Genomic DNA, 26,438 nt, shown 5'->3' on the forward strand with positions numbered 1-26,438 from the left:
TGTGGCCCCTGGGCTGGAGAGTCACTGCAGAAGCAGACTCTGACACCCTGCTTCAGGCACTCTTACAAGTGCAAACACGCAATACATCTATTGTGCACGCAATGAGTCACCTCTGCCGTGCCAGATTATACAGAGGTTTTGTGAAAATAAATATTCCCATTGAGGATTAGCATGAGACCAGAAGCTAAGCCAAATTTGACTAGACTCCGAAGGCCAATCTTGTTCCTTAAACCAGATGTTTAACAGGGGTTGTGACATCTGAAGAGATCAGCAGACACAAAATACAGGCAGTGTATGCTAAATCAGAATGAGGTGTATCATTTCTGAGAGGTAAAATACAGAGAAAAAAAATACGATTTTTGAAATGTAGAATTCTGTAAATTCCTTTTTCCAATACTTTTTCACATCTTGCACAATTAACTACAAGCAGTAAAATGTAATTTATGTTTTGTAGCATATCCTTTTTCTGAGTATCTATTTAAAGGGAGGCCAATGTCATTTAGTAAACGGGGTTACTTACTTCTCTGAGATGAAACTGAGAGTGTAATGCAAGTACAGAAAATCTGCCCTCACTTTCCCAGTCTAGATAGGAAGAAACTCACAGGGAGCATCTTGTTAGTGTCACCTGACTACTTCTCTACTGTGGTGTTTTCACATTTTCACATTTCTAACCTATGCAGTTAGGTTTTTTTAACCATCTCTTTTTTCTTTCACATTTGGCAACTTGAAATTCAAGGCCATTCAGTCAATAAGGAGCATGAAAAACAGGTCAGTAACAGAAGTTTACAGTTTTGCAATAGATATTTTCATAAACTCTAGTGAGCATCTTACAGCATCAGTTTTTGATCTTCAGTCAAAAGTGGTAAGTGGCAGGATGCACTTGCCAAACTTCATGTTCTGGATGATAAGGGTAAGGCAGTAACAGCTGGAGGGAGTCCCATGGGAAGATGTGTCTCAGGGCTTGTTTGTCCTCAGTTTCATCAGGTTGCCACTGGTTTATTGTAATGGAAAGCAGATCATGAGCAGCTCATGGTCAGGCCATGGGAGTATAACCATTACAGTCCCCATGGCATGGTAACCCCAGGATCATCTGACTTCCATGGAGACATCAGGACTTATGTTGTAAACAACAGTGTTCCTTGCCTCCCACCTACACTGTGACTTTCCTACCACCTCTCCCTCCACTCAGACGTGGAGTCAAGCTTGAGGAATGCAATGGGAATGGGAATTGATGGCTGGCTGAGTGGAGGGAAGGCAGAGAACTGAAAAATCTTATGAGGTTTGTGATAGCAGAACAAGCACATGACCTGCCACCACATCTCTTGCCTGACCTATTCTTAGAGATGGGTGGATGGAAAAGGCTGAGTCACTGTCTCAGCTGCAGAAGACCAAGCTGTACAGAAGGAGCCTGCCAGCCAGGGCTCCAAGCCATACAGGATAGGAACTGCCCTATTTCTCAGTGCTCTTTGTGGCAGGTGGCTAATCCCCTCCACCCCATCTCCTTTCCTCTGCCTCATTCCTCATTAGTCCCCAAAATGAAGAACAGACTATCAGTCACAACATAATGCCAGAAATTCTAAACAGTTTCCTTTCAGCAGGGACTTCAGGTTTTGCAGGCTTCCCTCCTGCTTTAGCGGAAATCACACAGAATCACTGAATTATTGAATCATTTAAGTTGGAAAAGATCTCTAAAATCACCAAATGTGTGTGTCCCAGGCATGTATGTGGTATCTTTTCATCATTCTGATCTGATCAGCTTATCATGGCCATCAGGTCTCTTGGCCCTCATCTTTGAGATAAGTGCCTGCTACATATAGCATATAGCAGGTTGTGAATACAAGGTATTCACAACAAAGTATTTCTTCAAATCCACGAGCCTGTGAGAAAGTAAGATGAAACAACAACTTTTTCCTGAAAAAGAGTAATTGTCTTAACACTCTTAGCAGTTTAGTGCAAGTCCACCTATAGCAAATTATATAGCTTTGAACTTGTACCATCAAGAACAGCTTTCAGGAAAAAACGTTACTTACGCGGCTTCCTTTTTCAGGGAAACACTGACATCCTCCACTGCAGTCTCTGCCTCCGCACGGTCCTGTGTATTTCTTTCCACCCTGCAAACCAGAACACACATAACAAAAGTTAAAAGGTATCAGCTAGAGCATCTGAAACATCAAAATCAGCTTTGATTAGCAGACTTGCTGGGAGCTGCTAAAGCAAAGACCAGGATCAAATCTAAGATTTACAGCTGAAACTTCTTTAATAGATGCTTAGAAGCAGCCGTGAATGGCTGTCCAGTTCTTGGAGATCAGCATCAAGAAATATGTTACTTCATTTATTTCCCTCCACATTTTCAAAACACTGCAGCTCGATGCTGAGCAGTATCTCACATATCTTTTTGACACATGCAATAGATATCATATCACAGAAGTGCAGCTGCTTGGATTCTTTAGGGACATGGACAAAGTCCTTAGGTCACAATGTAGCACATCCTTCTATGCATGCACCAAATGGTTGGTGTATTTTGAAATATTTATTGGTGGAGATAAAGGAAGATGTAGGTATCATGTTCAAAATCACGAGGCAAACTCCTACTTTCTTCTCTTCTATGGCTGCCTATTCTGGAGGAACAAAAAATTTGCTAGCAGTCAGCCACTGTGATTTAGAAGTCACTCCCAGCTTAAGTAAATGTCTTCAGTTACATCTCTCCTGCCTGACCAGAATCACGTTGGCCTGGGCCACAAATATATGGATCACAAAAATCCTTGGATGGACTTCAACAGGCAGGCAAACTTGGATTATATTCCATGCAAGTGCCTGCACAGAATGCAGCAGCCACAGTCAGTCTTGTTCAGAAACCTGAACAGCAGAGATGCTGTGCATGCTGTGGTGTGACTTTTATGAATGTAACTTAATGACTGGGAATGTTGTGAAGACCAGCCTGCAGCCTACCTAAGCTCAGGGTTTTGAGCCCCTGAAAATGACCCAGCAGCCTAATAAGTAATCTGGGAAAGGAGGAAGGGATTTCTCATTGCTATTTCTGAACCTGACTTGGCCCACAGCGAATAATTAATACAGTCAGAAGGATTAAATCTAGTGGCTACAGGAAACCAGAGTGCCTCATTCAGGGCACTTCACATGCACTGCTCCTCAAATGAAACCTCAAGGCAACCCAGCTGTAGGGTACAGAGTCAGGCTCCATGTCCTGCCCCTCTCTTGGCTAAAGCAAGCAGTGCCTTCACTTTTCCACCTCCTTCACAGCTTGAGCCCAACATCTCCTGAAAGGGAGGTGAAAGGGGTATAAACAAGCTGCAAAACAGGATGATTGCTCTGAACTGCTATGCTGTTCATAAATAGAGACAGCAATGATGCTGCCACTCCTGCCTCTAGGGCTGACTTAAAGAGCTAAAACACAGAGAGGGGACCAAAGCTGCCATCCTTAGAATTTTCCATGTGGTTCTAAGCAATCCTCTACTCAACAACTGAGGTTTTTCAGTCACATTTCTCAGGTATCCATTTCTGCCCTTACGCTACCTGAAAACACAGCTCTGGGATTTGGATACCTCCCTGGCAGTCAAATGAATGAAAGGTATGGAGCAGGTACCAAGCATTGCCTAAGTCTTGCTTTGGTCATATTTGTATAGCAGGCTCTTAATCTTACAACATACAGCAGTAAAAAGTTCCCAAATCAAGGTTTTATGCTTGTAATGAGAAGGTTCATGTCTGTATCTTAAGTACTTTTATATACTAAAACACTTTTGTTTCAGCTTTATATTTAATTCTCATGTTTCATTGAAGAGGTAGAGTTTTCATACTGATAAAAGCAGTCCACCAAACTGAAACCATGCCCTGACCTATTTATAGCTTAGGTCTTTTATTCAGTAAATTATTTCATGGATGTAGTAGAGTTCTATGTCATGTTATGAATTCTGCTTTATGTTTAAACCATTGTTTAGAGGAAATATTGAATCAAGACAATTTTATAAACTCCAGCAGTTTTCTCAGCTTGGTCCATTTTTTAGTTAAATATCTGGATGATCATAAATTCACTATTTCCATGGAGTTTATTTCTTATTAACCTACTTGCAGATGAAATGAACATTTTTTGCTCAGTATCCTTCATTTTACAGAGTTTCCCCCACAGTTTCTTTTCTGAAATTGAGTATAGTTCCATTAATTTTTATGGATGCCATGCAGATGTATGGACTGGGTGATCGTATTCCCCTGGAGGATGTGGGTATACTTCAAGGAGCACTGTGCAATGTAGTGCTGCCATTGGTAACAATCAATTTTGAACTTTTAGAAGCTGTTTTTGTTGGTGCTATAAACTGTAGGTACATATATTGAGAAAGCAAGAAAATTACAGCCTGAAAAATATTCCAGGCCGGAGCTTCTCAGCTCTGTTCCCAGCTGATAAGCTGGTCCAGCTCAAGGCTAGGGAGAATTTTCTCAAGGTGACAACTTGGTTAAAATAAAAAGAAATTAATAACAAAGATAGAACACCTGTTGTGGTAGGTGACCAGGCCCTGAAAATGGGGTGTCTTCTCTCTGAACCAATCATCTTTTTTCTCCTCTTGGAATTACAAGTCATGCTATAAAACCAAGTGTGTTCCTGAATAAACTGGTCTCTCTCTCTTTCCTATCATGAAAAATGACCATGTAGCTGTGCATCTTATTTCCGCCACACTTAAAGGGTTAAAACCCCTTTCCACGGCTACAATAAACAACAGCATATCCCAGTAGAAGAGTAACAGACAGATACAGTAATTTGATCATGTGAGTTTTCAGTTTTGCCTACTGAGAAAAAAAAATGAGAACAATATGTTTATTTCTTTAATTAGCAGAGTGACTCAAAATTTAGTAAACTGTTAACAAGGAGAATATATAAAAGGAATCAGAATTATGGTAAGATATTCGTGCACTTGTAAGAAAAAAATGGAGGAGGCTGCTAATGCTTATTTCAAATGGAAGTTCAAGGTCTATTGTTTGTGTACTACCCACCATCCAATATTTTAATTTGCATGCTGTAACAATACCAGCAACTAATATGGGGACACAATTGTTTTCTTCCACAATTTTAGGAAGCTATTTTTTTTCATTATTTTCTCATTTTGTATCCTTTTATGCACACAGATTCTGCAGATAATGAAAAGAAAAATCTGGAATCCAAAGGTAGGGAACATAATGGAAAAGCATTTGAGACCAGCAGTAATATACCTCTTCTTGATTATACTTGGGCTTTCCTTATTACCTAATCTCCACCTCTTCATTTTTCAACTACTAGTGGAATGACTCTGGGAACTTTTAGTCATATGCAGTATTTTCTACTATCTTCCACTATCTAGAATATTTATAATTTCTTGATGATCACTGCACTGTTCTTTGATCTTACATTATTGCGAGTTACAGTCTAAAACATTATGGTTTACAAACTTGTTAACGTTCAAAAGTAAGTCTGTTAAGGATCCTTGTAGAATTTTGTTAAAAACAGTTATACCCATGGGCATACAATTGAGATGAAGGGAAATCAAATGGACATATATTAGTCAATATGTAGGATGCAAAAAGCCGGAAAGTTTCAAATTTAGCAATGGACAATGTTTGAAGTGCTCAACTATTCATGTCCTGAGAAAAACAGATTTCTGGGAACATAACACTAATGGTGACAACCCAATGTGGTTGTTTTGATCTGAGCAGGAGCCTTTTTGTTCAGTGGCAAAAACAGTCAGATCTAGGACATAATTAATCCCATCTTTATACTGGCACTTAAACTGACCAACTGCATCTCTCCCAGAAAGTTCCTACTGCTTTCTCTCAACCACGAAGGTGGGTGGAGGTGACTAGCTTACATAGAGACATTCACCCCTGAATTAAAGTGCAAGGATGGGGAGATGAATCTCCTGATTTGCTCAGTATACAGTTAAATGAAGAAAAGTGTGCCTACACCAGAATGATGTTCTAGGATTTGTGTAATAAACCTGGAAGAACTGGCCCTCAATTACGGTATCTGCTGAGAAGGCTTTCAGTTCCAAGTCTTTCTCATGTTTTGGATGATTCATAATCCCACTAATCTCTAAGAAATCCAGAGTCTAAGCAGAGTTTAGAAATGGGGTTTACAGGATCTAATTTAAGATTTATGCAATATAGGCACAACATCAGCTCTGCTGATTCCAGAGAATCTCATCAGATCTATTTCAGATACCAGAGCTAAATCTCATCATAGAAGGGTAAGGGGATTAGAGATGTAGAACAGGGTAACTGGTTGAGAGGTGTCTACAGAGCAGATGTCCAGCTTCACATGAGATGAATCCTGTGCTGTGTCCAAGTCTCACCCTCACAGGGAGCTATACCCTTTGAAGGGAACACTGAGTGTGAAGAAAACTATTTAAGAGCAGACGTATGTGCAAACATGAGCCATACCATTGCACTGGTGTGCAAGCTTTCTGTGCATAAGGTGAGGTGTTGCTTAATTAGAATTAGGTTGGAGAATCAAGAGTAAAGTATGGTAATTCTGTCCAGAAATGTGTAACATTAATGTTCCCAATGAGACCCACAGATTCAAAAGGCAGCCCTTGGAGGCAAGGATGTCACATTCAGCCAACTCTAATGGTAATATCATCTTAGAGAAAATATTGCCTAGGTAATACTGTCAGAAACACTAACTTTTGAGTGTAAAAAAAATGGGACCAATGAGGGAAAACAAATCAAGAGTAGGTTGTTTATTTGGGAAGAGTATAAGCAGGGAAATGGTAGTGCAAGGGTGGTAAAAACTTGGAAAAAAAAACCAAAACAAAAGACGAAGAGGCATCAAGTTAGGTGAAGAATTAAGTTAGTGAGGATATACTAAGAGCAAGAGCAGGGACATCTGCAGGCAGCAGTGCTGCTGACTTGTGAGCATAAGCCCACTGGGAGCCCCCATGGGGAGAGACCACAGGTCCCTTGACCAGGCATGTCCCTGTGGGAAGGTGGGGTAAGAAGGGATAAGCTTATAAGGAAGGACAGGCTTACTTTTGAATACCAAAATACCAACTGCAGGAGCCAAGGCAGTAGAATTGCAATTTAATATCCCTTTCGTGTAATTCATCAGATTTCTTACAGTGATTTTGTACAAATGTTAACAACAAGAAGATATAGAATTGTATTTCAGTGTTTCTTGCAGTGATGTAGTTGTGAATTATTACTAATAAAAACAGTGATATGTTATTTTGCCAAATAAAGAAATACTAGGTTCTTAGAGGTGTTTTCTTTAATCAGGAAATTTTAACTTACATCTAACACTGCTCACGTCATACTGTTCAAAGCCAGGCACCTCCAGAGCTGGCTTACCCAGCCACAGTGCTGAGATGAATATATTCATCATGTTCAAGGAATATGAACACTACTCAAACAAAAGCAAGAGAAAACATGTAAGTAAGTGCCACCTATGTTTGTAAAGCTTGCATATTTGCCTAGTGTAAATATTTCATATTTTTATATATAGCAAGCATAAAATATGGTGTCCCAACACAAAACTTTTTCTGCTCTCTTACTTTCTCATCTTTTTTGTCTCCAAACAATATTATTTCTGTACTTACAAATCTTCAGCCAAAACCACACAACTTAAATGCAGTTTCCTTCAGCCAAACTTTTAATAAACCCAGAAACATATATGCATATTTCTTTAAACATTTCCACACATTAATGATTTAGTTGTTGCTAATCTTGGCCACATTTGAGTAGTTGTCATTTCTGCATGTCCATTCAAGTACCTCCACTTCAAGGGCTGGTATTCTAACAAAGAACAAAAGCAACCAGAGACAGACCTCAAAGTACAGTTCTGTGAGTACAGAAAGACCAGGAAATATAAGCCATTTCCTTACATACAGCTCAAAAAATAATTACGGAAATTATAATGAAAATATTGCAACTTGGAATCAAAGACTCCATACACCGACATCTTCTTTGATAACATTGTGTACGTTGTAGCTGTGCATTAACTTCTGTGCTCACCAGCCCCATTCTGTTCACCCAAGTTTCACCAAGACGTGTTTTAGAAGGTTTTAGGAGCTTGCTGAAACACTGCATTAGGACTGGAGGTGGTGACATGACACACTGCCTGCCTCTGCAGTGGGGCAATGAACAGCACCTTGGAGCAGCACATTCAGATGCTTTAAGTGACGCTTCTCCCGGGAAGTCCCGAGGGAATTCCTGGCATGCTGGAGAGTCACCCCTCTGTGCCAGCGCTAGGGAGACCAGACCAGGCCACACCTCCAGTCTGAACCTCTGCTTTCACATTCGACCTTCAGCTGTTGATATAGACATTAATTTCAAATTTGGTTTATACAGTCCTAAATTAGAAACATTAATTTTTTGCTTCCTTTGAAAGAAAGAAGAAAAAATAGAGTAGGAGTGTGACAGAGTACTCCTACTGCTGATCATCACCAGACAGAGAAGAATTTCATCAGATTCAAATGTGATATAGCACAGTTGCCTTTGCTCAAACTCAATATTTTACTCCTTTAAGAGCTGAAAACATTTGCTGCCTGTTGCCAAACTTATTTCTCTAGAAATATGTATAAACAACCACTCAAAACAAGTATTGAGAATGCTGTCAGCAGAGAAGGTCTGGATTGCCCAGGAACAGGCTTTGTCTCTCCTCAGAGGTACAATGCCAAAAGTGGAATCAGCCATCTGAAGCTGCCTGCTAACAGCCCAGTAGCTATTAGTGCATGGGACAGTAAGACCACTGTGAAGACCTTAATTGTCCAGGGAAAGGGAGAGATAATTGGCACAGTCAGAGAGGAAGGAAAAGATGTGGGTGTGGATCCTCTCTCCAACTGTTCTGAGAATTATTTCGCTAAGAACTAATTCTTTCATATTTGAATAGGAGCCAGAACCTTTTCCAGACTGGATGCATGGCAACTAGAATAATTTAGTGCGTGACCTCAAAATCTTATGAATGTTTATGCTCCCCACCAAAAGTAGGGGGAGCCATGTATTTACCTATCCTTCAATGAAAAAAATCCGGAGGAGGAAACTGGTCCCAGGAAGAACACAAAGATACCACAGCTGTATGAAGAGAGCTGGCCTCCTAACCACTAATGGAGCCTTCCCAATGCAATGAGAAGAGCTATACTTGTGGCAATCAATTATGTATTATAAACCGGTGTAAAGTTTCACGTGCCATCTTCCCCTTACGTAGTGTATCAAGAAAACTGGGAATCAGGATGCCAAGAAAGCAAGTGGCTTGCTTCAGCTCTGACTCCTGATGAGTATGGGATTGTCAACAAAGGAGAAGCACCCAAAGGCACTACTGCTCCCAGGGACTGGGATGCCTTTGATGTCTGGGGTGAGGAAAGAAAGGCAAAAATTTAAAGTCTCCAATGCTGAGAAGACCCCAACAGATGGAAACTTGTCTTCTCAAGTGTGTCTCAGCAAGTATGCTGGAACCAGAGATGGGAAACATGAATTCTGTATCTCTCCAAAATGAAGTTATAAAAGACTTTCCTCTTATGGACTTGCTTGTGACTCTTGATTATATGAACCTTCTGGCATGCAGCCTTGATTTGAAGGCTGCATAGTTTCATTTCAAAGTGAAACTTCACAGCTCCACATGTTCACTTTATTTGAGGTACTATTTACTGCCCCTCTTCAAATTAAAAATTTGTCCTGCTGCCGTCTGGAGACACTACCTTAGAACAATGGCAGAAGCCAGATATGATACAGTGTGAACTTATCCATCACATTTTCATAAAATCATTTCTAATTTTGTGGCTTTCATCCAAACACATATTTACCCAGAAAACCAGACAAAATCCAGAAAGAGTTGCTGTGATATAGTAGGCATTAAAAGAAATAAAAAAGGTCTTTAAGAGACCAGGCAAAGAGTAATGCTTAAAAGTTGCCTATTTACAAAGCAGAGATATTTGAATAACTGTCCAGGCAGAAGTCTTGCCTAGTTGTCCAACATGAGTTTATTTGCACATTTTGAAGCAAGCAGTATTTGTAGTGACATAGTTTTCTGTCAAGAGGTCTGAGAATGGAAGTCTCATATTTTGCAGGTAAAGAAGTTGGATTCAGCCATATTTTTCCTTTTTTTTCTGTCACAGAGATGATTATATGTTATGCTATGAAAGAGACTAGAACATAAGATAGGAAAACTCAGTTAAAACACTTTAAAATGTCAAACAATAAAAAAAGGTCACCTCTATAGAAAAATAAATAGCCCTCCTGCTTATTTTTGAAGAATCTGTAATGCCATGGGAAAGGGAATCCTAAAAGGCTGCCCCAGGTCTCTGCACAAAAGTGCTCCAGCTTTCAGGAGCTAATAAAGGAGGGTTAAGATGCAGAATGCTTTTTCTGGAACAAAATTGCATCTAGAAAGGAAGAAAAACATCATCTGGTACTTGCATATTTGAGACAGGTAACTTACCTGTCTAAAGAAATGACAAATTTTTTCTTAGTCATCAGCTAAGGCTTGAATATATGGTAGCAGGAGGAAATGCATGCTGCAGCGTAACTAAGCTCTTCGGAGGGTGTGCAACCATGGTTAAAAACATCTCTTATATCTTACAAAGGGGCAAATATTACATAGCCATGAACCAACACCTACGGCCCACCATGATTACAAAAAGGGAATAAAAGTGTTGCTCTGTTTTACCAAGGCCAGAATTGGGTTTGCCTGCAGAAAAAAAACACCCCACAGGTATAAGCCTAGTAAGACTCTGAAGCTGGAAATTTATTAATAAAGGTAAGCAAAGATACCTACATTAATTATTACTATTAGTTAAGGCAAACCCATTGGCTTCCTTGATTATACTAAGAACTCAGACATCTCCTGAGTATGTAGATGCCTAAATTTAGGTGAGTTCATGTCACCTGATTCTTTGTTCAAATGAGATTTTTAGCTAAACCTGAGAGAAAGATAAAGGATGCAGCAGTAGCTGGAGTATTGGTAAACAAAAATTTGATATCCTATTGAACTCAATTCCATCTTTATAAATCCATACCTTTAGAGATGCATATTATTTCACTATTATCTTTTCTTACGAGACAACAGACTCTCATCTAACATTCAACATGGCAGTCCTCATCTAAAAGGATGGTGGTCTTTAGACTGAGTGCTGAGACATCTTAACATGAATCCTTTTCCTCAACACCCCATCCCTAGAAATTTAATGCATCCCTACAGAAGTTACTTAGGTGATTTCAAAAACAGAAAAAGAATTACAGAAGTCAGAAGAAGTGTTCTCTAGTTATCAGCAATGAAAAAAGTCCTTTGACTTAATTCTGTAATTTTTTTGTGACTTGCCAAAGTAGACGTAATCACTTGTTAGGGAGGCTGTGACACTGAAAAGCAAGATTGTTTCTCTTTTAATTTTTATTCTAATATCTTATTTATGCAAACCACTGTGCATTTTGTATTTGATCTGCCCAAGGCTTATGAAACGTGCAAGTTAGTGGACAGTGTTATCTTGGTATGTGCTAATACTAGATACTAGAATATTTTCCATAAAGGAATGAAGTCAAAGACACTATCAACTCTTAATCTGAATTTGGCTTTTGTGCAATATCTTATATTACTGGAATAAAACCTCCTTTCCCATCCCTAAGAACAGAAAGACATTTGTTCACATAGTAGTAGCATAATAGTGAAACACAGCATTCACTTATTAAAGTAGCAATTTCTATATTTAACTCTACTTCTGGTTTCCTAAGTCTAGTCATTTTCAGTTTTAGAAAGACATCCAAATAATGATATCATTTGCTTGAAACAATAGAAAGTCTGGATACTAGTCTATATATGGAGATTTTTTTTAGTCTATTTATAAACCACGCCAGTTATTTGACCTGTCTAGTTTACTCACCTACGTAAATTGGCAGACTCAGGAAACTTAAGAACATATTATTCTTTGTGACTGGTAAACCTTAAAGGTTGCTAATCATACTTCAGATAGGCAACCAGTATTTCTGAAAACTCATCTGTGTCTATTACACTAAGAACAAACCAACCTGCCAGTGTAGGAAAGTTTTTTTCTACTTTTGAACCAGCAGCAGTGCAATTGCATTAGCTCTACTCGTGGGGAGGGAAGTGACAGAAACCAGGTCCTTGCATGGCTGCAGCATCTGTGTCTCTCTCAGTGCAGTGCAATGGTTCCAAGGTTTCCCAAAAGCATAACCATTGAGATTTTATTCCTGTTTCATGTCTTTCTGTAGTTATTTAAAAACATTTGATTGTGTATGAACTGCTTTTATCAATTGAATTACTTAACTTTGTTTTCCTCTGATTACTGTTTACAGACATTGTTCTGTTTACAGTCATGGTTCAGACATGGCTCAGACATGCTGATCTGGTTCTGAAGTGAATGCTTATGAGATCCTGGGAATTATTTTTTCCCTTGGGAGGGATGCAGTTGGCAATGGTTTTCAATGGCCTTTTAAAATTTTGTGTCTGCAGAATCAGATACAATAAAGAAAGCAAGAAAGCTGAACAGAATTACATAAATTGCAATTAGAAATATCTGCCAAGAACTGGAAGTATGGAACTATTCCTGACAGCATGATTTGGAAGGAATGGATTTGCTCAGGTTTATCAGTAATGGCACAGATTAGCTGACACTGCATTTATCATACATGCTGATGGGTAAGTCCAGTCCAGTATAATGTTTTACAGCCCTGGCTCAATTTTCAGAGTTGGCTGTTAGACAAATGACTGTAGTGGAAATATTAAATGTGGAAATTTGCTATGCAATTTTTCAGAACTGCTTCTTGGGACTGGACTGATATTTCCTTAAAAGTAAGAAGAATGGGTAAGAGATTTGCAAACTGGAAAAAGAATTGCATTTGATGATGGAAGTGTTTACTGCTAACTGCTTGGTCAGATGCTTCACCCACCATTTCCTTTCTATTTCAGCCAAGAAAAAGCCCATGAGAACTAACTTTTTTACTGACCATTTCACTTTCCACTTTTGATTGCAAAACTTAACCTCCTCCCTGAGCCTCACTGCCTCTGCTCCAAGGTGATCAGTGTTGCCAGTGGTGAAAGCCTTGGGTACAAGTTTAGCAAATAAAGAAGCTACAGTAGAGGATCTGACATATCAGGACTATATGCAGACATCTGTGAAAGTTTTGCTATTTGCAATGAGGCTAAGGAAGAAAATTTAACATAGAGAAGAATGTATTCAGAAAGAAAAGATCAATGTCTTTCTTGTGGATATAAAAACTGGTAGTCAACTATCATCAATAATCTCTTTTCTCACCTATATACTTTTGATTAGCAAAATGTCTTAAAACATTTGTTCATAAAACTCACATATCTTTCTTCCTTCTGCCAAAAAAGCTCTTTCAGTTAGTTACCTAGTTAGGGGTCAAAATCTCTATCTCAATATAATATAGTTGTATTTGTAGATTACAAAATCGGAAACCTGGAATGACTGAATTGTTATCCTGTATCCTAAAAAATAAATGAAAGTTTATTTTTTGGCTATTTCTTCATCCTTCATATCTGTTTCCACACAATTTTAATGGGAAGAGTGGGAAGGTTTGTTTGTTTTTTGGATTTTTGTTTTGTTTTTTGGGGGGGAGATTTTTTGGTTTTTGGGAAGGGGGAATGAGGGGAGGTTTCACTTCCTTCAAAATATCCCCTTGACTATACAAGAACATTACCACAGTCATACTGTGAAACATTGGCTCAGGAGATGGTAATACAGAAATTACATTTATTTACTCAATTAAAAAAGGGGTTCATCTTTCCCATATTACCACTGACTTGTGACTTAAAACATGCTCTGGTTCAGTTTGGCAGCTGAGCTGATTTCTGCAATGTTGCAGAACTGGGTTAAATGCACTTTCCCAGAGTCTGATGAGTCACTGGTTCAGCTTGGTCTAGGACCCAGATCTTCCTGCCTTCCGGTCCACTTCCCTACCAACAGACAAACACTGTCTGCATTGCTGCAATAAGTCTTGTAGCTCCATCTCCACACCAAAAATGCTCTTATCATAGTACAAACAACTAACATACTGAGATTATAAACAACCAAATATCAAGCTTTAAACTGACCTAAGGGATGTCATCTGGCTTGTCTTTCGCATCCTTTTTCATTACATGTTTGTCATTTTGCAAACACATCTGCAAAATTCAGAAATGCTCATGTCTTGGCAGTAAGGAGTAGAAAATAGACAAGAAAAAAGTAAGTAGCACGTTTATAGCTGACCGCATTAGAAATGATATGAGATGGACTCATGATATGAGCTTGACTCTTAGACGAGCTGGAACAAACCCCAGAGTGCTCATGAAGCTCAAAGGTCTCAGAAACTGGTAACTGATGCTTTTTTCAGAACATGTATGGGCTGTACACTCCACCTAACTCAGGAAGAATAGCTCTGAATTTGAAATCCAGAGGCAATCAGAAGACTGGATGTATGCAATCAACTTTGCTATGAGCAGTTTTCTGTGAAACTCCTCATAGTGATGCCAGCTCAATATAATGACATTGAGAAAGAATGCCCAAAGCCCAATAATGGATCTTAGAAATACTTTATCAGCAATGGTGTGGAAATAACCTGGGGCTGCAATGTTCATGTTCAACAGAACAAAAGCAACAATAAATCCAAGCTCTATCTCCTTGCTTGCCTCCTTGAAACATCACAGATTGTATCTCATCTGTTCAGACAAGATCTTCAGATTAGAGACCAGTAATGAAACTCTTGGTCTCTTGAGTAAGTGCCATCTTATTATGGCACTGGTCTGGCCTTTCTAAGATCTGAAACACAAAAACCCAGTGTTTTTTCTCTGACACAAGATGCAAGACTCTGCTAAACTCCAAAGCAAGTAGTTGAAAACAGTTCTCCCCATGCAGACTGAGGAATCAAGCCTCTAGTGAATCACTACTATGCATGTGGCTCAACCACCATAAAGACTGTTCTCCAGGGTCCCTTTGCTCTCCCACACAAAACCACAGCTTCATCTTCAGGCATCAGAAGGTAACAGAAAAATCACATATTTGTCTAGTCTTTCTTTTCTGTGATCATGGAAAAGTCAATATCTACACTATATTTCGTGAGCAGAACAGATCTCAAACGCATTAAGTTTCTGGAAGAACCAATATCTCACGATTTATTTTATAAAGAAACTCAATGCTTCACCCGCTGAAAGCCTGGTAAAACAGTTTCATTAGATCCTTCCGTCTATGTTCTACATTTCTGATGTCTAAGAAATTATTCCAGTTGATTTTTGAAAGGCAGGTTTTCATAAAAAGGCAAAAGTACTGACACATGCTGCATCAGCAATGAGGTTTTGAGCTTGGTCACACTTTGCCAGCAACATCTCTTGCTCACAGAGATGAATCTCACGAAGCACGCTTTTGAGGGGCTAAGTTCTGTTTGGTGCCTGCAAGTTGCTTAATTAGAACTTGATTTCTCCATCTCACAAGCTGAGCAATAGTCCACAAAAAATTCCCACTCACTGTTTATATTACTTAACTTGTAGTCTCTTCCCTCTTGTATCTTGAAAGGTAAGAAGAGGGTTCCCCTAGTCAGCAGATCCTTTTACTGAATCAGAAAGCTGGTAAAACAAGCCTTGGAGGCATTTACTTCAAACCTTCCAAACCTCATCCACTTTATTTCCTTAGTGTGTATTTCACACACGCAAGTGTAATTAATTTTCCAGCTGTGAAACATAATAGCTTTTCTTCTCGTTTCTTGTCTTTGCTTTTCTGTTTTTCCTGATGAATTGGGTTCCACTCAGGGAAAAGCTTCTTAGTAGCAAGAGATCCCAGATAAGCTGCTAACTTTTCAATTTTATTGGTTTCAACTGGTTTCAATTGTAGTGATGCTGCTCAAGTATAATCTTCTAGCACAGTTGGACCATTTCTCTACAGTTCTCAGGGTGCTACCCTGTTCACACAGTGTCCACTGAAGAACATTTATTCTGATAATTCAAGCATAATGTTTCAGTTTCCCTGGACTTTTGTGACCGCTGCCCATTACCATCCTTAAGCATACACATGTTCTTTCCTTCTCTCTGTACAACACTTAGGTCACCAGGTCATTTGGTTAACTTCCTAAAGTAGATGACAGTCACACTAACATTAAGCCTTATTTTGTGGCATCAGTGATTCCCACTGCCCACTGCTACACAGAACACTGGCTTTAGTATCTTAGGAGAGTGCTTGTTCCTATTGGTGTTCCTAAACTTCTTTATTACACACAAGTCAGATTTTGAGTCCAGGTCACCACTGATGCAGCAAGGAAAGATACAAAAATTATGGGCATGACAAAAAGAACCTTTGAAGATTTTAATACAGTAATAATTAGGACCCTTTATGGATTTATCTTCTCCTATTTACTGAGAAAGATAAAGGGTACCTATAGTAACACATTTCTCAGAAATTCTTATGACATTTCAATGTCTTGCTTTTTCTTATTCATCCCCAAAAAATCTCCCACTGCAAGTAGCAAGTTGACCTGAACTCAGTTGTCCCACTAAATCCAACTGTATCCCTTAATCATGGAAACCTTGCTTCTTGTTGCTTACTGAGGAACTTCCTTACCATCATAAAATGTGATATTCTTGCCTCTGAATTCCTGCAACAATGTGAATTAGGATCCCAAGGCAAGTAAGTTTTTTCTGCTTCTGCTGTTTTTATTATATTTAGGTAAGTAAGAAAACATTATTTCTTGTGTTTTCCTCATTAAGCCACATCAATAATATATCAATAACATAAAAATAATGCAAAAAGCTACTCTTAAAATCTCACAATAACAAACCACTCATCCTCCACACAAATATACTTCTTTAACTCTTACAGTCCCAAACCCCAGTATGCTTCTCTTTGTAAAAAAACCACAACAAATGTAACTATTATCCCATGGTGGTAACAGTCTAACTCTCCAGTCATCTCTTTCTAGCAACAAGGGACCTAGATGAAACATGAATTAAGACAACAGTTTATGCTAGATGCTTAAAGAGCAATAGGCTATGTTATACAAACAATTATTTGGTTTTGTATTTTGACCAAACATACAAGCTAGCCACCTCTGTTCCATATCTCATCTTTTTTCAACTATTCTATTCTTTCAGGAGGAGAGCAGTAAAATGCTGACGTGCTTTGCTGTGTCTATTTTGCTGGCAATAGCTGGCATAGCTGGCTAAAGTGAGGTTAACTTACTTCTGACTTCCTCCACTCCCCACCACCCCCATCCTAGGAACACAGTAGGAAAACCGGAATTGTCCTTCTGAATTGCATATCCGTCAGCTTCCTCCTGGGAAGAGACAGCTATTTCTTATCTTGGCTGTTTTACATCACTGAAATGTGAAGGGAGAATTTGAAGGAAGGAAGTCATAGAAAAGAGAGACCTCTATGTTTCAGAGCACTGGAGGGAACTACCAGAAAAAAGGTGGGAGGGTTGGTAGTGGTGGGGATGAGAATGCTGTAGGTAATGAAGAGCTACAGAACCTCCAATGATAGAAAAAGAAAGCTTTTTAAATAAAGTATTTTTGATCTGCTGTCCTTTACCCTTTCAAAAAGACATTTAAATAAATATCTTTACATTATTTTAGTCTGTAAATTTTTATCCTCTGAGATCTTAAAAGAAAGATGTCTCTCTATAATGTTATTCATGCCTCAAATATAGAAAGAAAAACATCCTTTTTGCACTATTCTGGGACACACTGCCCCTGAAAGTAGGGATTTACAGCTAAATCTAGTATAAATAATGTCATTTGGTAATACTTCAAGAAATGACAGCAGGGTTAACTTAGTCTTCCCTTGGGACCATAAATAAACACATGGGTTCTCTATAAAGACACAACGAAATTTTAATCATCTCTTTTAGAAGAAGATCTGTTTAAAGGACACAGACTGGAAATGAATGAGGGGCAAATTTCAAAAGATCAGGAGTTAAAGAGAAGCATTCAAAAGGCAAAGTACTTATCTGAAACTTATTGGGACTATTGATGCTCTGTGAAACAGTACCAGAAATCTTGTACCAGCAGGCCATCTGCAGTAATTTCACAACTTGCTCTCAGGCTGGAAACTTGATCTGTTTGGTGTTAATTCCTCACCTCTGGATCTTAAGTAATGCTGAGAGCATAGCATAAGAACTCAAAACCCAGTAACTTTAGAATCTCCTATCATGGAAATGCTAACCAGGCATGTCAGAACTCAAAACTGCTCATGCAACAACAGGAGCTTGGACAAAATCTGTCACTTTCTCCAGGGAAAGCATATGATCTGAAAAGTAGCCCTTTCTCAAGAACATCTGCTGGCACAAAGTCTTCTCCATAGCCTAGAAAAGAAACATCATCTCGTGCCATCTGCTAGTGAGGAAAGGGAATAATGGACCAGGCTATATCAGCTTTAATTGAACATTTATTTTCTAGCATTTTGGACCTTTGTGTTAAAACCCATTAAGTTAAAAGAGTGTAGAAAACGGTATGCAAAAGCATATTTGGAAAAATTGGGTACCTATTCTGAGGTAAATAATGGTCCTGATAAATTGCTCTTGTCCCATGAAGTGGAAAAATGTGTCTGTGTGTGGGAAAAGATTCCTAGGAGATGATTTCTTCTTTCCTTATTTTTCCCCTATGAAAGAAAAAAGGACTTAATTTGGTAAGTCCGTTCTGCGTGGCTGGGGCTCTGCGTGTGTCCCCGCACCGCTGCATTTTCTGTAAAGCACCGGGAGCCCGGGGAAGGGAGTGGGCAGGATGGGGCAGCGGGCACCGCTCCCGCAGCAGCACAGCAGCAGCACAGCAGCAGCACAGCAGCACAGCAGCAGCAGCAGCACAGCAGCAGCAGCAGCAGCACAGCAGCAGCAGCAGCAGCAGCACAGCAGCAGCAGCCGGGGGGGCAGCAGGGATGGCAAAGGCTCTGGAGCAGCCCAGCACGGCCGGACAGGAGTGGGGAGCTCTCCCTGCCCGGCTCGGGCATCCCTCTGCGCTGGGATCAGGAAGCCACCACAGTCCCTGCTCCTGGAGCTCGATATGACGCTGCAAACACGCTCTGTGATGGCAGCTTTGCCTCCCGCTGTGGATTACTTAGGTTTTCCAAAATGACGTATGATTTATTGGGAGGTGGAAAGAACAGGGAAGTGTAAAGATTTATTTATTTTGTTTGATTCATTGTTCCTGCGGAGGGAAGTACTGCTCAATAAGAGAGCGTAATTTAGATTGCCAGGTTTCTGGGTGGAGGCTCAAACTGGTGCAGTTTGTTTGGTTCTGCAGGACGGGTTGTTTTCCTTTGGTAAGCAAAGCTAAAATTGATTCTGACCTATCCTGCTTCTTGCCAGAGAGGTTTCCCTCACGTTGAATTCCCTGTTGAGTTAGACATCAGTCCACCTGAATGATCTCAGCTCACAGATAATACAGACCTTAAAGAACCAGTGCATACAAGCAGGTATCACATCCAGAAGCACAGCTATTTGGGACATAATGGATGTGTTGAAGTGTCATTTATCACCCGGACAGCTCAGCCAGGAAAAGCTGCTACTGCAATCACACTGTCAAATCACACTGCTGCCAGTGGAGTGCTTTTATGCAAGAAATACAAATTGGGAACAGCACAGGCTTTGCCATTCTAGCTTTATGCACAATAGAAGCTTTTGTCAGCAAAATGCATATATGTAATCCACCGGTGGCTGGACGGCAGACCTGGCTAAAGTAAGGATGCTGCTTGGACAGTTTTCAAAAAACTGGACAAAGACTGTTTGACTTGCCACAGGAAATGAAGAAACCATGAGCCAAACTGTTCCTGACCCCCATCATCCCAATGCACCTCATCCCATGTCTGCAGCCTGGATCCAGCCTTGATAAAAGCATCCTCACTGCCTGTATTTCTACAGCAGCTCCAAAAGCATTATTTAGCACTAATCTGCAGTGTTGAAACTATGTTAGTATGTCAGTCACTTTGTTTGACTCTAAGGAAGCTCTGTTTCCATAGCACAGCACCTGTAGAATGTGTTTTGTGGGATGATTCAATCCCAAAGATCAGGACAAATGCAAATATCCTTCATATATGCCCGCTGCAGGGCAGATGTCCATCCCATCTAAATATCCCTTGCTGCAAACTGAGGAACTGATCAAGATCAATGTTACCAAACACTTCTATTTTGGTGGTTTTTAATAGCTAATTACAATTCTTATAGTAATTTGTAGGCTAAAAGTTCAATATAGTGCCTATAAGTGGATTTATATGCTTTCTGCTACTGTATTTTTCTAATCCTTGGACTCAAAACCAGCAAAAATTATTTGTTTGTGGTAGGAGACAGCAATAACAATATCAAAACATATAAGCAAAGCTGGGAAAGTTTACTTAACCTGATGTTAATTTTAGTTTTTTTTTTTTTTTTTTTTTTTTTTTTTTTTTTTTTTTTTTTTTTATACAAACAAAAATGTAAACTTGGGTTTTTCTCAGCTTTGACTATGTTTTTGATCTATACAGTCAGAAAAATTTATATGAATGCAACATACTTTGTATGTAAATATGAAGCATAGAAATATAGAAATCTTCAATATCAAAATGATAGATCACTTGAGTTATTAATATCTTCTTTCTGAGTAGGAAAAATGTGTTTTTCAGATATTCTTCCATGAAATTTATTAAATGTCTTTCAAATGTGGCTTCCTTTCTTTTAGATTAGAAGTTGCCCACACCTTCAGGAAAACAGTAGTGTTAGAAAGGTCAAGCAACTTTCTTATCCATGCCTCCATACAGACTCAAGGCGCCTGTGCTGAGACTTCTCTGCCTCAGGGAGGTTGCCCAGCTCTGCTCTGCTGGGGAAGATCTGATAAAGCTGCAGGTTGGACTGACAAGACTGCAGGCAATGAAGACTAGCAAGGCTGTTTCAGCTGTCTCCCACGCATGGCTGGAGCCTGCAAATGTTACTGCTGGAGCACAGCCTTGTGCACCAGATTGGTAGTCAAAAGTGGAGGAGCATCAATGGAATATCAAAAGAAGTTTTGGTATCAATTTTCTATCTGATCTTATCGAGGTTACAGACTTTCCATGGAGGACTTGCATCCTGTTTCATTAAAATGCTTTCCTGCACTGAAACTTTTTCTCCTGGCATTAAATGTCTCTTTCTTTGGGATGTGGCAATACCTGCTGCGTGAGGAAAACAGGAGGTCCCACAAGCATTTGGAGAAAGTTCTTGGCTAGCAATGCAGAAAAGGAAAACATTCTTCACTTGCTCACTCATTTGCAAAAGAGAGAATATTCCTGAGAACTCCCAAGCCTCTGTTATCTCTGTGACTGATCCTTGGTGAGCAGCCGGCAGCAAAATGAACTTTCCAGAGTGGCTGAATAATTGTGGGTTGCCTGGACTAGAGAACAGCACCATTACCACTTATCTTGTTATGAGAAAATGAGTTAGCATATTTGGCATTCTTTACTTGATAAATGTAAACACTAGGGGTATGTAGGGACATAACATCATCTTCTTCCATCTCTCAAAAATAGAAAAGCTGAAAGTCTTCTCTGTAAGGCAGTGTATTCAGAAAATTAAAAAAAAAAAAAAGAGTGGAGAAAGGTTTCTGGGACTTGGTTTTCTAATTTAATAATGGGAAGAATGGTTCCTTCCATTCTTCCTGTTTTTTTGCATCTCTGACTTGGCGGGTAGATGGAAAGCAATTTAAGGAACAGGGAGTTGAGTTACATCCAAGTTAAAAAAAAAAAAAAGGAGCTATTGAACTGAAAGAAACTGAACTTCAGTGTTGAATTAATATTACACAAAAGTGTTCCTAGACTTACTTGATGATGGCAACAGCTCTTGCCTTTACAGATGGGTGTATCTATTCCTTGAATTTACAGATGAGCTTGAATTCATGAATTCAAAGCTATGCAATCACTTCTTTCATCTTCTGTTGCACACACTCACTCCCCTAAAGCCCTAGCTCCAGCCTCCTTAGTCAGAGCTGCAAATATCCTACAGGCTTGTTTGCAGGTGCACCCATGCTAGCAGGCAGCAATAGAAATGGGTGCGTCTGATTTTCTTGCGTGCTGAGGGACACTCAAGTGAGCTGAGCTGGAAGCCACTGTTTCTGGCTGGTCCCCATGTACTACTTTCCAAGCAGTGTGCCCATAGGGCTGTTTTATAAAATATAGTCTGAGAATCACACCAGAAACTGTAGTAAGAAAGAAAATGGACTGAAAAACAATAGTTACAAACATTTGGTTCCTTAATGCAGCCCAAGTGAGGAAGTAGAGGTCAGAGTAGCCTGTCTATAGACTCAGTTTTGCATTTACACGCCTGGAGTTCTGTCACTTGTATTAGCCCATGAAGGGAAAAGATTCATCAGTGTTACTCCTGACACCTGTGTGTGGAAAGACCATAACAATGAAGCAAATTATTTAGAGTATTCAATTGCTATAACCATCATAAAGGTGAGGTAGTTGTAATAGCAAGACTAAGTTGGAGAAAAAAATGCATTGACTTGCAGGAAACAGAACCAGTAAACCTAAAATCTCAAGGAGCACATTAAAAAAAATCATTTGACAGCTACTCTGAATCTTCTGACTGCACTAAAAAAAGTCACATAAATTAACTTCTGTGCTGCTGCTTTTTCTTAAGCAGAAGTATGCAAACTAGCTTTAAGCTTATCCCTTATCTCTATACTTGTTCTAATTGGAATTTTCCAGAGGAATTTGTCTAGCAGTTGTTTTTAACTAATGTTCATTAAAAGCATGATGAAGCCCCATCAGGGAAAATAAATAACACTGTTGTGACACTAGGAACCCAGTTGTCATCGTTAATGATGAAAAAAAGATAATTGTCTGCCCTGGCCAGTAATGTTTTGGTGGTCTCAGTAAAAACTGAGATTGCAGAAAACAAGTTCGACCAAATTCTGTGAACATGAGTATTCAGTCATATTCCTTCACATTATAAAAAGCCTCAATAAGTTTTTCAGCTGTCTACAATATCAGATCTAGAAAATACAATATCTGGGAAAAGGAATTGACTCTCATCCACTGGAAACTAAGAGTGAAATGCTAGAGTCCTTGGACCTTTAAGATGAAAAGCTTTCATCCTACAGAGAAGGACATGGTTTAATGGTGAACCTGGTGATAGATGCTAGGTTGGCAGTAGGACTCAATGATCTTAAAAGGTTTATTTCAACCTTAACAAATCTAAGATTTTTCTTAAATAAACTAGCAAAGATAGTCACAGGGGACACAGTCAGGGAGAAAGATGAAATTGGGTTCTCTCCGCATTTCATACTATGGATGGTTTCTCCCAGGCTGAGAAAGGAAAATGCCTGAAGAAAGGGGGAGGAAATTCTACAGGAAATTTAGTAAAGATTTCCTTTTCTTGTTTTTCTCATGGAAGAAGGTGACCTGAACTCATAAGGATAAAAAAAAAAAAATGCTCCATGAAGCCTTATACAAATCAACTTCTTGTCAAAAAAGCCTCCTCATCTTCATGCAACACTCTTACAAGTCTAATGGAACAACTTAATATAATTAGTTTCATCCAATCTGCACAACTCCATCACTGATGTGCTGCTTTTGTGATTCCAAAATTGAGCATGAGTGAACTCTTTTCCTGCAATGTCATGTTGCTATACAAATAGCAACTGGCTTGAGGCTACAACATCACACTGCCCTTTGAGTCCAGGTTAGTCTGTGCAGGGTGGCTGCACTCTTGGGCCTCTTTGGAGAGGCAATGAAAGGACACTGTGGGTGGTAGAGAAAATAGAAAGTAGGAGCAAGAAGTGGAAATCTATTCTATGCCCACAAAGCTTAAAGGGAAAGAATAAACAAAGCACTATTATTCCTTCTGTTGCTGCTTTTTTATAATTCATTTTCTCACTGGGTTTTTTTTTTACTAGATTTCTTTCATCTTCCTGTCTCCTGATCTTTCTTTATCAAAAACCCGCCATGTTGAGATGCACTCAGGCTTAAAAATCATTAAAAGAACCACACTGTACTTATCCTCCCAAGTGTTCCTTTGTACAGAGGCACTTCCCTGCTTCCCTGCTGACTGGGGTGCTGAGCCAGGTAACAAACACACAGTGCACTTCACTTCAGCAAGCATGCTCTCTCCTACACTTGACCCTGGATTACTGTGGAGTGCAGGGCAGGGATGTCATTATCTTTTAGAGAACCCTTATCTCCCTGTCCCCTGGCATCAGGCAAAGCTTCCTCAGGAGAGGCTGTGGCAGATGCTGATCACTGCTAGCAGCAGCCTTCCCCGGTGGGCTCACCCCGAAGATGGATTTGAGAAGGCAAAAGACACCTCTCGTCATGGGCATGTGATTGTAATGAATCACAGCTAAGCTGTGCCCTGCAGGGTCTGGACAAACAAGAGCCTCGGAGCAGTAAAAAAGTGCTTGGGGATTTAACCTGCACAGAGGCAAAGCCTTGAGCCCATGTTACCATGCACCAGCCAGCAGTGTTTTCTGAATGACAAAAGGCTATGGACACCTGGAAGATGAGGTGTGCTGCTGAAACATCTCAGAAGGGTCTATTTGACACTCACTGCTGACTGTGCAACCAGGGAAGAGACAGAAACATCTCCAGAGGACAACCAGGTCCTGCTGTGCCTGTCTGGACACCCATCCACCATGCAACAGGCTCAGCTGTGCCTGGCAGGCACCTTCTCCCCCACAGCCAGCCCATAGCTGCTGCAGAGCCTGTCCAGCTAACGCAGGGTGAAGGGAAGCCAAGCCTGTCCAAAACCTGACTTCTCTGAAGCATCTCACACTGCTCATTTACTCTCCTCAATACTTGGACCATTATGAAGAGGAAAAGCTTATATTAATAAGTTTATCAAGTCAACAATTTATATCAACAAGTAGGCAATAAGATTTTCAGGTATAGAGTTCACTTTTTCCTGACAATGTGGAGAAATTGTTGGATTAGCAGCTAGAAAAAGGAGTGATGGATGTGTGGCATGCATTCAGAAGCATGAAAAGAAATGCGAGGAGGTAGAAATGCATGCCTGATAAAGTCTCAATTTGCTTGAGAAGATGCATTTTACTGTTCTAAGTGTGAAATAAGTTTACAAAATGGAGTTTCCAGTAGATCCTATTATTATTTCATCATCACTGAATTTATAGTACTTCAGGGAAGGCTTCTGTTTCTTAGGATACCTCCCAGAAGAACCTGGCATTGTAATGCTTGACTCAGTAAATGCTTAACTTTGGTAGTAAGTGGTAACTTTCTTTCCAGCAAAAGTGTGACCTCTCGTTATTTTTGTGAAAGAAGACATTTGGAATTATCTATCTGCACAGTATTTTTTAATTAGCTGAAAGAACTTCAATTTCTTTCCCTAAAAGAAGACTTTGAAAATAAATTTTGTGAGTCTTTAGAATATAATTAAAGAAATTCACAGAAGAATTCACATCCTATTTTTCCATGTAGGATGAATGACATACATTATACAAGATTGTAGAGATAAGCCAAATTTCCAGTTTGATTAATCTACCAACTTTATCCAAGGCAAGGTAAACTTTCAGAAAATACCTTCTCTATGCAAAAAATAGGACCTGAGCCAAAAGGTGGACACTTTTAAATAGGTTTTTAATAGCCAGTAAAGCCAAAACTGCCTTTACTGTGTGCTTCTTCAGTCAAAAGTGTGTATGTTTCAATACATGCTGAAATAACCATTTTCAAAGATGAGAATACTAGGTTGCCTGATATTCTTAGTCGACAGAGACCATCAAACAAACTCTTGATTTGGAAAACTTTAAACTCAAAAGAGGAAACAGCCCTAAAAGCAGTTGTATCCAGAGAGATGAACTTTACAGCATAATACTTGCCAGTGAATGGTAACCACAATTTCATCCCTTCAGGCCAAGAACAGCTGCACTTTTTAAGTTCACTATGAGTGTTTCTTTGCATTATTTCATCCCTAACACCCCAGTTAGGTAACATACAGTCTCCTCTTTCTATTCATCCTTTATCAACTTAATTAAAAAGACTGACTGGGGAGAATTGTTTGTAAATAATTGTAAACAATTCTCTTGTCAGTGGAATGACCTTTTTTCCTAGCTATCAAGTGTCACAGTTTGAGTTTCTCTCTTCACCCTGTGAAGCCTGCATTAGGAAGCAACAAAGTAAACAATAGAAAGAAAAGAGAAAAGCCTAGACCAGCTGAACTTAACATAATCTCTAAGTTAATTGAAACAGTGTGGTAGCATTTCTGATTAGTCTTATATAATATTACAAGCTTCCTGGAATACAATGCACTCTGTCCCAAAATTGCCCAGAACTTCAAATTAATCCGCATGCATATAAAGAAAAGATGCTGCATTATGGACCAATCCTGATTTGTATTAGTAGCCCTTAACATACCTACAATCAACCTCTTAATAATGTCAGAATTTTAAAGAAAATGCAATAAAAATAAACTGCCTTTATGATGGTATTTTTAATGCTGACCTGTGCTGGATGGGAAGATCTGGTGTTACCAGTGTAGCATGCAAGTATACAAGAGTCTCTGTATGACCACAAAAGGGGGAAAAC

The 26,438-nt window shown here is 39.4% G+C and overlaps 1 protein-coding gene across 1 annotated transcript in view; it reads right to left on the reverse strand.

The window, feature by feature from the left end:
- COL4A2 (collagen type IV alpha 2 chain) overlaps positions 1–26,438 on the reverse strand; it is a 137,842-nt gene that overhangs the window by 95,640 nt on the left and 15,764 nt on the right. Inside the window, exon 4 of the mRNA XM_088159341.1 lies at positions 2,031–2,111. Within this exon, the coding sequence (XP_088015467.1) occupies positions 2,031–2,111 (81 nt within the window). The remainder of the gene's footprint in view (positions 1–2,030; positions 2,112–26,438) is intronic.

Source organism: Sturnus vulgaris, chromosome 2 (genome assembly GCF_052056855.1).
Source record: "Sturnus vulgaris isolate bStuVul1 chromosome 2, bStuVul1.hap1, whole genome shotgun sequence".
In the NCBI taxonomy this organism is placed as follows: Eukaryota; Metazoa; Chordata; class Aves; order Passeriformes; family Sturnidae; genus Sturnus; species Sturnus vulgaris.